Below are 12,912 nucleotides of genomic sequence, written 5' to 3' on the forward strand. Positions count from 1 at the left end.
TTGAAATGGCAACATTAAGTTCTGCCCCCACATTTATTCCTGGGCACAGCAGTTCCTCATGGTTGCAATTAAAGATGTATTCAGGCTCTGCTACAGATGTTCAAGAACAACCCAGGCTTTGCTTTAGGGACTAAAATGCCAGTGGATAGATAATGCTTACATTCCACCAAAGCCTCTCAGCCCTAACACTCATGAAAAACACATGCTTTCCAGAACATGTTACCAGTAGCACATGCCTTAGCGCATAGAAGTCTATGGGGATTTTTTCATAGACCCATGAACACCTGGTAAGTATATTTCCTAGGTGTTTCTTGCAGTTGCGTACACAATGTACAGTGGAAAATTACATCAAAGGTTTGTGCCTCTTCAAGAAAATACAATATCTTCTTGGCACGGAAGTGTTCTGTCCTATTGGTTCTCTAGTAGGCTTCAGGGAGGAATATTATTTCTCTTAATTCTTAATTTCCTCTCTGGACTTCTATTATGCTGTAGGAGTCTTGTTAAAACTTCTTTTATGGCTTCAATGGCTGGTTCTTCTTAAGTGAGGACTCTCTGTGAAGATAACTCAGACACATAAAGTTCAGTCTATACCATTTAAGTGTTTCTGATGTCTTCAACATCAGAAGCTAATCATCTTCCCTGGGTGCCTCATTGCTGTCAGCCCAGAGGTCACATCCGTGCTCCCACTATGTTGAGTTGGAATTATGAAAGAGTTCGAAGGAACCTTAAGATTTCAGCCAAACCTGGGGTTGTATAAAGCAAGTGTCAGTGTGACTCCCCAGTTTCACCCACTTTCAGTGAACCAACGACATTATCCTCCCCCAGATGTTGTTCCCGATGTGTAACTGCGGCTTGAATTCCCACGGGCAGGATCCATGTGCACCAGCAGGCCCTGGAGCTGCACGGGATCAACAGAAGCCCCCAGTAAGTAAGAGCTTGCGTCTCAACACACGAATGCTTATATTACCTAGTAGGTGCCAGTATTTTTTTTTTTTCCGGTAGAAATGCTGTCTGTCTCTATAATTTGGACACACACTCTTGTCCACAGAAAGAGCCTCTTTTTATCTTGGCCTCTAAGTTAGAGAGTTACAGTGGTCATGGTACACTCTACACTTTTTGGGACACGGAATCCATAGGACACACGTGGATACAAATAAATTCACTGAATGGCATCAAATTGAGCTGTAATTCATTGAACGAACACACAACATTTTATAAAGGCCATTTTAAATGACATACCTGACTCTTCCAAAAGAGGGCTTTTGTGCATAAAGAGAACCAAAATGAATATCGCAAGTCTGAGAGATGCCTTTTTCAGTTGTAAACTTATATTGAACTACTGGATATGGCTACATCTGTGCAATATAGTCTTTGACATTTTCCAATTAAAAGGATATTCTTAAAGGATCCCAGCAAAAGTGACCCACTTAAGTTGCTCTCCGTGGCTGTGTCTAGCCAGGCAAAATGAAATGAACTGTGGAGCAATTATTTGTGAGTTGAATTGATTTGGACAGTCAACCTGAATAAGCCAGAACCAAAGCATCCTTCCTTCCCTTCTCCATAGCACTATTCCCCCCACCCTCCCCCACCATCTGGACGCTGGTCTCTACTCTGTGTTTTGGCTACATAGACAATGTCTTTATGCAGGAAAAAAAAATTATGCATTTTCTGCATTTTGGAAATGCTCAGACAACTCCCTTCCCCCTTACTTTGTGTTAACTATGTTTTTAATTATGCAAAGAATCTTGAGATTTTAACTGGGATTTTCCTGGCAGAGCACTTACGGAGAGCATGAATCTCTTGCTTGCCATACTTTTGTATTTGAGTGTGACTCAAAGCCCTTTTCCCAAGGGAGGAGGTAATGACTCTTTGGGTGGCAGAGGCATGTCAGAATTTAATGAGCATCCCTTCTTTGACCCTGGTGTGACACACAGCACACTGCTGAGAATTGGGTTCTTTTTGTGTTATCGCCCGTTGTCACTTCTGTCTGCTCACCCTGTCCCGTTTCTTTTTTTCTTTACCTGTCTGCTTACTTTTCAATCTTTACCAGAAACACTTCTGGGAATCCCCAAACACAGCTATCGTTCCTTAAATTTTTATCTTTCAGAATGTAGAAGTAAATTAATATTGTGGGAAACATAAAGAGATGAGAGTTCACTTTGGATTGAGCTCCTACAGGTGCGGGAATTGGAGAAATATTCTTGTGAAAGGTTAACAATAAAACCAATGAGTCATGCAAGTTTATCTAAAAGTAAAAATGACTGTTTTCTTCAAATACTCATTTATGAAAAGAAGACAGAAATTCACCTATTATAAAATCTCATCAGACTTGCCCAATCAATTATAAGAGGCAATACCTTGTCCAGACCATGTAAAATTATCACCAAATAAAGTCTTGTATTTGAAAAAGATTCCAAGCCATGTATAATGGCCTACATTATCAGGCAGTGTTCAGTCAAACAGAATCTTGGTATAACAGTAGAATTTCACTCCTGGAGTTCATTTTAAAAGAACAGTTCATGCTTTATGCTTATTTCTAAGCCTGAATTAAAGGACAAGCAGTAGTGTTTGTAAAATTACAGTATATTTGCCTTCTTTTGGCAACTCTCCTGGAATCTAAAACCGAGGCTCACGTCACTTATCCTATGTGTTCTTTGAGACATCTAAAAATAAACGAGGAGATAAAAAACAGAGGTGATCTCATTTCCTCTTTTAGCTTTTTCGTGGACCAAAATGAGCCAAGAGCCTAGGTGTCTGAGTGGGGGTAAAGTGGGGTCAGACTGTACTAAATGCAGAGTTTCTTAGTGTCTTGTCAGATAATTGAGCTTTAAGGCAACTTTCAGTGGTCTGGCAGCCCCTGCAAATTCTCCCTGTTGGCTTATCGGTAGAGACATTTTCAGGAGTTATTTCAGTAGGTAATTAATTAAGAGAACAAAAGATCTGTATTCTGTGTGTCTTGGGAGGTGGGGAGTAGGAGGCAGGGGTGAGAGCACTGGGAGCAGGAAGACAGACCATCTTCATGGGCAGGGGAGGCTGGGTTGCTCTGTTCCGAGTGGCTAACTATAGAGATACTCCATCTTGGATTCCTCTATCTCTGACTTGGAACTCTATCTTGAATTTCGGGTCAGTAGTTTATGATTTACTCAAAGCAGTTTGTTTGACATGTTCCCCAATGTCCAATATCTAGGTGTTCTTAACTGGTGAAGCCTAGAAGAAAATCCCACAAGAAAAATCCAAGTCTACCCTCACCTCTTACCTCCTTTCTAATCTAAACTCTCTGAACGATCTAGAGAGTACTTTCTATGGAGGAACAGTACGAAGAGAAAGATCAGCCCTGCTTCATTGTCCTGAGCCTCTGTAAGCGCTCTCCTCACTGAATGGCTTAGATTTCTTCCTTGTACCCCAAAACACTAAACTTGTCACTATTCTCTTGGTCTCTCTGTTGTCTCCCGTGTGAGTGCTTTAAGCGCAGTACTTATTGATGGTAAACTGCTTTGTTTTATTTATGGACTGTAGTAAGTTTTACCGAAGTATTTATACTTCTGCAGATATCCCAAACACATCTGCTTAAAAAAAAAAAAGAAAAAATGCCACAACCCCAAAGTAGAAGGAACTCTGGCCAACACAAAGTGGATTTGGCAGGGGGGGGGGGGGTTGGGAGATGGGGATAGTGATGAAGGAGGTAAGAGAAATAAGCAAGATTGGCAACAGGTTTGGATAGAAAGGACTTTTGTGCTGCCTACGTAATAAAAGCCACATAGTATAATTATATTTTTAATATGCCACTATGTTTTGTTTGAAGTCCATATTGCTATAATAATGTTTTATTGTTCCACACAGCCAGACTATCAGTGGTATGCTCCTGACCAGTTTCCGCCAGATGTGCAGCACAAGGCAAATGGTAAGACCACAGCTGTATTGAGCATTCTTTCATGTTTACATTTTAATGGGATCTTTTTGGGATGTTTACTCAACATACATTCATTCATACTCGAGGAGGGCCTTCTATAAAGTTGTGTTGAATACACAACTCTAATTTGATGCACCTGGGGTTAACTTGAATTCCTTCAGAAACAGAAAATGTTCGAATGTAGAAAGAAATGTAGGAATCTCAGTTCTGGCTTCTGCTCCTATTCCAGGCTCGGAGTCAGTATTCCATCTGGGGCTAGAAATGAAAACTTCAAGTGAAGCTATACTGTAACAACAACAACAAAGCTCTGGGATTCCACTACAAAGGGCAGATGCACATCCACTATTCCAGGTTGAGTTTGCTAGACAGATGTTTTAAATGTCACTGGCAGACAGACAGAGGAAACCAAAGGCTCAGAACTGTGTTCCCAAGTGACTAAATGTCAGACTCCAAGTTTAGGCCAAGGTAGCCCACAACACCCACCTCTAAGTGTGCTGGGGAAAAAAACAAAACAAAACAAAACAAAAACACTAAAAAATCACCTTTCAAGTACTCACAATGGAAAACTCTTTTATTTTTCTTTGGTTGACTGTTCTCCTCTTCTTTCCAGAATATGCCACACTTTCTCCTGCTTGTTTCTGTGCTCTCATGAGATCACTCAGGAACAGGCTGTATAAACTGGGCTATAACTGTAATCCCACCTCTATTCTCATCACAAGTCAGCCATGCCTGCTACGTGTTTAAAAATCTCAAATGACACACACCTGTGACCCTACATTCTTAATTACCAGAGACTTTAATCTATCTAGAAAGGCTGAATATGAGCCATATTCCAATTTCAGGCCATACTTGAAGCTTGATCTCATTTAGTTCAGATCTGAGATCATAGAATTCTAGATTTTACTACAAGGAGCCCATTATGGAGTAGAAATAGAATGCCAGGGATAACACATGTGGTTTTGTAGATTGTGTACTTCACAAGTTCAAGTTCTGTAAATTGAGCTTCCTAGAGTTGCACAATACACAACCTGGACAGGTGTCCGCAGCAGCACTAGGAGTGGCAAGGGCCATAGCTTATAGCAGCTTTATAGAGAAGATAAAAAGTGAGAACTCTATAAAAAAAATGTCTAGGTATGTATCAGAAAACTGTAGGACTCTTTTTCTTCTCTTTCTACTATGAATACAACCATTGGTTTTAATGAAGTTCTTGGGTTCCAGTCATAATAGAGAGCTTTTATTAGAAAGACATACTATTAACCATAATGGTTGTTGCATAATGTCTGTGTTTTTGAAATCCATTGTTGTATAATAGCTGAGCTGCCACCCAATTATAATTTTCCACTTCATATTATATTGGTCTGAAATGAATATTAAAGGTATTTTCTCCCTGAATTGGAGTTTAACCACTAGAAAATACAATTATGCAGTAGAGAATTCAGTAATATCATAAAGCCATTTTTGTATCACTAATAGATTCTTCTTGGACCAGTGTAATAGAAGCTAATAATTATATAAGGTAGAAGTGAATTGTGATGACCTTCAGAAACTAAATTAAATATGTAAAAATATAATGTTATAGGCAGTATGTAAGACCTAATGATTTTTGTCTGTTGGGAAGAAACATAATGAAGTTTGTGTTGCATAAACATGCTGTGTAAGAGTCTACAGATGTAAAATTACAGTAAAATATAAACCTCTATTATGTAGCAACCTGAGTATTTTTAAGGACATTGCATTAATCTTCACAGCAATGCTATAAAATAGGTTTTATTATATTGTACCATTTTACAGATGGGGAAACTGAGGCTTGGAGTAAATTAAAGTAGCATGCGTATATCACACAGTTGGTGAAATTTAGTCCTGGGATTAGATTCTAGTCATATAGGACTTCAAAACACCTGTGCTTTAAATCACATCCTATAGTGCCCTCAAAAACCTACCTCTCTCACTATATTAGAGTTTTCTATAATGACAGATACAAAATGAGAATGGGATTTAACTTGCATAATTATAGAATTTAAATCTAACCCAAATAATCTTTTCTTCCTATGAAGCCATAACATGTGTTATTTGTACTATTCACTTGGTATTTTGAATATCACAGGGAAAAGATAAGGTATTATGTAAGATTAAGTATGTAATAAATATGTTATGAATCAATGCATGCTTGGTCAGCCCTTGTCGAAACTGATGGGATATGTTGCTGTTTGAACCCTTTCCTTCTGCATACCAGCCCAGCTCTGCAGACAACTGTGGCTTGTCTGCAGCAGGGACGAGGGCTAATCAGGGATAGGGAACCACTGGAGAAATAAATTCCTTACTCAGGAATCTACCTGTTTTTGATTTCTATTTCTCCTCTTCTAGCTTTCAAAGCTGATGCTATCTCAAGGTTCAAGTCAGTTTGGCAAAAACTCTGAAATCACCCTTGTCAAAAAAATCCCTCGTATGCCATTATTTAACTTCAGGGGTGGTTCTTATTATTCTTTATGTCATTTAATTGGAAAGCTCGTAGATCCAACTCAATTGCTCAGAATTCTTAAAAGTAACTTTGTGGTATCGTTAAATAGTTTGAAAAAGTTTTTGTTAAGCAGACATTTTTGTTATGTTATTACTCATTGTCTTAATACTTGGCTAATATGTTTATCTTTCACTATTCACAAATACACTGCTAGTCAGCACACCCTGTGTTTTGGGCTATAAATACCCAAATTCAAACAATCAAGAAAAAAATGAGTGGAAAAATTAGGCTCTGTTTCTGGTAAATTATAAACAGAAAGTATTTTTAAAACTCTTATAAATATTTATTCATTTAATAAGTACGGAAGTTTTTACTTGTATTTCAGTGAAAATAACCCTTTCAGAAATATGGATATTCAAATGAATATTAATCTGTGTGTTTGTTTTGTACATTGTCCTAGTTCTCAGTTTTTATTAATTTCCTATGACTCCCAACAAATTTTACTTTTCTGACCCCAATATATATAGCACATTGTAGTATGATCCTAGTATCTATCCTTATAATTCCTCTTACGGGAATCTAACCTGAAATAGTGGCTCTGACATCTACACGTGGAAGCGTTTGCAGAACAGTAGCCTTTTGGGTAATGAATGATTAAATTGCTATGATCACTAGATCCTCCTTTAACATTCCCTGAGGCATGAATACATGGAGAGCTTCGTACTTCAGGCTCAATATTTAAACGTCATGAATCAAGCGTAGAAACTATTATAGTCTATCCTCCTATTGACAAATATAGCTGGAAGGGTAGATGAAATTTAAAATGCTCTCATTCCACCCAGGACACAGTGGCCCAGGAGGATCTGAGCTGTGGCCCATCCCCTTTACTTCCCACCTTTCCACTGGGAAGGATCTTGAGTGTGAACTTGCCTACAGCCCAGTTGGCACATCCGTATGTCCCTCATTACACTACAAACAGCGTAGCATAATGAGGGACTTCAGGCCTGGGCTTCAGGCCACATGAGGCTGAGAAGCAGAAACAGGATCACTTGGGCAGGAATTTTGAGGTTCCTCATGTAGGTACGAAGAACTTGTTCTAGAAGGAGGCAGATTTACAATGGGGAGGAAAGTGGCTGGAGGAGGGCCAGAGCAGGGTCCTCTAAAAGTGGGAACCGAATGAAGGGCTTCCTGGCCAAAGAAGAAAGTCAGTAGGTACTGAGTACTATCATGCAGTCTTTGGGTCACCGTATTTCCAGCTTTGCTCTCAGTTACATTCTTTGGGGGCTTTTTGTTTTTTGTTTTTTTTAAGATCTTATTTATTTATTTGACAGAGACAGCGAGTGAGAGAGAACACAAGAAAGGGAGTGGGAGAGGGAGAGGCAGGCTTCCTGTTGAGCAGAGAGCTTGATGTGGGACCCGATCCCAAGACCCTGGGATCATGACCTGAACCGAGGCAGATGTTTAACGACTGAGCCACCCAGTCGCCCCATTTTCTGGTCATTTTAGAATGCTTTGCAGACACATTGAAAATTAACTCTTCTTACAAGAACTCAAGATTTAAATAAAGGTTTTTAAGGCATTTAAGACTTACTTGGCTTTCTCTCTTCACATTACTAAATAATTGCATTTTTATATATTGAAGTCTATAGATGTTAAGGGGTTACTGTTTCTGTTAAGAAACATATGATTTTATGCAGAACATTTTAATCTCATTTCATCTGTTATCAGAATGGGATGCAAAATGACTTCCATGTTTCTAGAACAATTATGGCATTTTAGAGTTAGTATAACCTTGAAAACATGTTTTTTGTTTCTTTCTTTGTGAAATGTTGAAAGACTGTGTTTTCTAACTATATCACATGCCAGTCTCTTCTGTACCTTCCAAATTTTTCATATGCTGCAGAGCTGAACTTTGTCTAACAAGCTAGAATTCAATTCTTACATGTTTGGAAAGACATGAAGTGTAGGCACGTGAGATTGTGTTGTGAGCAAACATAATTATTTCTTTATGATATAAGAGATCAAAGCCCAACTATTATAATTGGTCTTTACTAATCTAGTAATAACTAATTAACCGAATACTGACTAAATTCCTTTCCTAGGGCTACCAAAACAAAACACCAAATACTAGATGGCTTAAAACAGCAGAAATTTTATCCTCTCATACTCTGGGGGCTAGAAGTCTGAGATCCAGGTGTTGGCAGGGTCATGCTCCTTCCAGAACCCCTAGGGAAGGTTCCTTCCTTGCCTCTTCCTGCTTCTGGTAGCTCTAGAAGTTCCTTGGCTTTGGCAGCATAACTCCAATCTCAGCCTCACTCTTCACATGGCCCTCTTCCCTCTTGTCTGGGTCTGGGTCCAAACTTTCATCTACTTATAAGGACTCTAGTCATATTGGATGAGGCTAATCCAGTATAATCTCATATTAACCTGATTATGTGTACAAAGTCCTATTCCAAATAAGGTCACATGCAAAGGTACCAGGGGTTAAGACATACACATTTGGGGGGGGGGCACAATTTAACCCATAACATTGGCCAGGTGCCAGAAACTATTTTAGGCATTGTATATATTTATATATTATTTCATCAAAACCTTAGAGCAACGCTATGGAATGAGTACTACTGTTGTTCCTGTTTTAAAATTGTGGAAACCAAGAAACAGATAATGTCACTCGTCCAAGACCACATAGCTGGTTATTGGCTAGGACACAGACAAGCCAGGAAGTCTGCCTCCAAAGCCCACGCTGTAACCCCCAAGCAATAAGGACAACTCCATGCTACATTAAAATATAATAGTGTCATCATTTAGATCTATTCTATTTAAATAAATTCTAATGGATCTATCCTGAAAGCCAGAATCTGCAATTCTCAGTTTGTGTCTTTTTATAACTGTCTTTATAACTGAAAATTACAGATAATTTTACATCAGTAAAATGGCAGATTAGTTGGATTTTTTGCAGTGGAATGAAGAGATATAGGAATCAGCATAAATAGTAGAAGGTACTTAAGAGATGTAAGAAAGAAAAAACTTGGATACTATACTTGCATGATTTTCAATACAGATGGATAAAATACTAAGAATATTTTTCTTTTATAAAATATACTTAATTATCTTACCAGCAGTTAATAAAAATAATCAAAATTTAGAGACAAATAGTTTTATGTCTATTTCTGGATTTGTAGAAAGAATTGCAGGAGAAATGCATCCTCACCTTATAATGCCATAAAGGTCGACTTAATGGTAAGCTAAGTGATTTTGCGAAGGGACATTAAATAAAGTGTAAATGTATAATTATATGTACAGGAACATATTAAAACACAGGTGGTAAATATATTCCTATGCAGACATTGATTTATAAGCAAAGACTAAACATTCTGATTAACATCTTATATAGATAAACATAGGTAGGTAGATAGAACCTAGATGAGAAAAATGCCCACAATAAGCTTAGACTAGTCACAATTCTATTAGGTGAATAAAATTGCAATATTTGTCTTAAACCGAAGATAAAAATCTGTAGGGAAATGAGGTTTCTATTACATGTCGCATCCCAGCTGGGAAGAATGTCTACTAACCTACGTTTCCATACTGTTGATGCTTGAGCACGCACGTTCTGAGGTGAGTGGGCATGTAGAGAGCAGAGTCCTCCTTTAACCTCTCTGCTGCTCTGGGGCACCTCCCCTAGTAGAGGACTTTAGATTCAGCCGATCCTTGAGGTAGAGTCAGACATGGCCTCTGCCACCAAGATCTGTGGGTCCTGTTCAGATCACTTCAGCATCATGGGAATTAACCTGCACTCTTGTGAACATAAAAGCATAGAGTGTAACGCATACCATTAATAAATGATAAGGCACACAATCGGTTACTGGAACTCTTTATCAACCAGTAAGGCAAAGCAGACTGTGTCTGCACTATGAGAACCCATGTTTCCCTGGTGGCATTTCTCTTGCCCTGCCATTCGAACCATGGAGCCAAGTCCGATGACAGAAGTCTCTTCCCACATTCACTGTATAGGCACATTCTGTCTTCCATTCAAGAAACTGAAGACCTGTTTTTTTTTTTCTTTTGTTCACATTTCCATTCTGCCATGGGTCCTCTCAGGGGTCACAACCTCTCTCTGCTAAAACATGGGAATACTGATTTCACCTCTATCTATTTCACAGGAGTGCTATAAAAACTATAGAGAAATTAATTTTTCTTAATGTTTTAAGATATCTAGGGGTAGGTATCATAAATGGATTAAATCTAAACTTTAGACTGGTAAGACCAGTGGATTATACTTCTGGGTCCAAAGTCATGCTCTCACCATATTAGATACCTTTTTAGTAAAATGGGCACCATTCTTAGAGGAGTATTTCATTTAAGCCTGGAAATGAAACAGTTCATTAGTTTGAAAGTTTGTTTATTTGAAATACCAAGTACAGGGCAACAAGTGTAGAACATTTAACATGTTCTCAGTTGTTATCATGGATAAGAAAATACCTTACTTCTTGAAATTTGTATGTATTTTTTTGTCACCCTGAGTAGATCTCTTTGATTTTGTCTTCCCTATAGTGCTCATTTGTGGTATTCTATCCTAGTCTTACTGAAATATACCACGTTTTTCGTATTGGTCTTCATGGTACATTAACACATCTTAAGTACAGTGATCTTTTCTATTGCTCTGACAATAATGTACCCTTTGCCATACTTAAAGTAGTTTATGTGGTAGTTATCTTCCCTGGGCTAAGCACTAAACCTAATAGTAACAAATATGACTTACTTTCCTAAGCAAATGCTTGAGCTACCAAAATGCCAACAGAGATAAGAAGTAGTACAGAATATTCCTCTTCAGGCATGAGTAGAACTAGGCCACAGCTGATTTCACAAAGTGGTAAGCATATGTCAATGCTTAAAATAATAACCCTCCATTTCCCGCCTCTTGATTTTTCAGTGTAAACTTGTGGGAGCTCATGAATAAAATATTTCTCTTTATCTTTTTTTTTTTTTTTTTTGCTAACCTCAAAGTTTATGTTAGCCCTGAGCCAGAAGAAGAGAAATAAATTTTTAATTTTTAATCTGAAACATTTCTCTGTTTTTCATAGGTTTCTCCTCAGAAAAGAAAGTCAATCAGTAGAAGCACACGCAAGTAGAGGAACACTCGGGCCAGAGGGAGAGCTTGGCTGACAACCCTCATTTTTCTTTTTACTGGTGGCTTATGTTGACACAACTGCACATCCTCTACTCCATGATTCGTGCGTGGTAGTGTTTCCCTTTGGCACAGAGAGAGGAAAAGACTTGGGACAGCTAAGATCCTGATCAAATCTGAGAAGCCAGCATTACACAACCAAATGCAATGTCCAGTTTCCTCGAAATGAGATTTAGCAGATGGATTATGCACCATTCTTTGAAACTCTCTTCAGCATATTGCTGTTGGACTTACAGAGGCTGATCTCATGATTTCAGCAACTCCACTTTTGGTACAGTGATATTCTATGTTGATTGAAATATATATTCCCTGGGGGAAGAGTTACTGCAGTTATAAATTTGTAACATTGCTCCCATGATTTCTGTCGGGGCTTGGTTCTTTAGCCAGTGTGACTAGGTACTGTGCTCGTCATTGTTGGTCTTGGTGAACCTATGAATAGGACTGAAGACATGTATAGACCTCCTTAAACTAAATGGATGGTTCAATCTGAATAAAATGGTAACCTTGAAACTATGCTTTGAACAGATCATTCCCATAAGGCAGATAGAGAAATTGTGAGCTTCCTTCATTCTTCGGTGGGATAGTTTATGAAAGACAAAACTCCACTGTGATGTTGATGGCTTCGCTGTGTTCATATGTACTGCAGTAGTAGTTTGGAGACACATGGATTTAGGGTGGAATCTGTTTTTATTTCCCATGGATTTGAGTAACTATTGATGAACAACACGTCTGACTCCTCAAACCTATAAAATTGAGAAATGAATGTATCCAGATTCTATTGTAATTAAATTTTACCGTGGCATGACAGATGTCTAAAGATTAAGCAGATTTAAAAGTATTACGTTCATCCATTTAATAAGGTTTCTGCTAGGACCAACTGGAGGTCCTCTTTGTGAGGAGATGTAGAAGTGTGAGACCCATGGATATATGTAATCCTAGAAGCACCTAAAGAAAACTAGGAGCATCTGCTGAAGCCACAGTCAAATGAAACCATCCGACACACTGCTGAAACTCTGAAACTCTTTGGCTCCAGCTTCCAGAAGTTAAACTACTTATTTCCAGCTCAGATTCTTCTTTTTTTTCAACTCCTGAATATACTCGCAGCTTTGTGTAATGGGAAGGTGAACCAGCCTTAGAAAGTTAAATACTTTCAGCCGGGGTCTGGCGACTAGGAAGATAATTCCTGAGAAAGAATTATCCTTCCCTTACATTAATTCTCCTAAGCTTTGTTTTTGCTGCTACTTATTAAAGAGACAAATCATCCTTGAGCAATTCTTCAGCATAAGTGAATCAGAAAAACAATGGGGTTTACAAGTCAGTTTCATCAATGGGGTTTACAAGTCAGTTTAATCAAAG

At 38.4% G+C, this 12,912-nt stretch overlaps 1 protein-coding gene across 5 annotated transcripts in view; it reads left to right on the top strand.

Annotated features, from left to right (window-relative positions):
• Window positions 1-12,066, top strand: part of TNIP3 (TNFAIP3 interacting protein 3) — a 98,716-nt gene extending 86,650 nt beyond the window's left edge. For 4 of the 5 annotated variants that reach the window (XM_082728455.1, XM_082728457.1, XM_082728459.1 and 1 more), the window contains 3 exons: window positions 826-924; window positions 3,841-3,901; window positions 11,453-12,066. In XM_082728455.1, coding sequence (XP_082584581.1) covers window positions 826-924; window positions 3,841-3,901; window positions 11,453-11,484 — 192 coding nt within the window. In that variant the 3' untranslated portion in view covers window positions 11,485-12,066. The remainder of the gene's footprint in view (window positions 1-825; window positions 925-3,840; window positions 3,902-11,452) is intronic. The other variant, XM_082728456.1, reaches the window with a different exon arrangement.
• Window positions 12,067-12,912: the final 846 nt, after the last annotated feature.

The sequence above is a fragment of the Mustela nivalis genome (genome assembly GCF_964662115.1).
Source record: "Mustela nivalis genome assembly, chromosome: 4".
Taxonomy (NCBI): Eukaryota; Metazoa; Chordata; class Mammalia; order Carnivora; family Mustelidae; genus Mustela; species Mustela nivalis.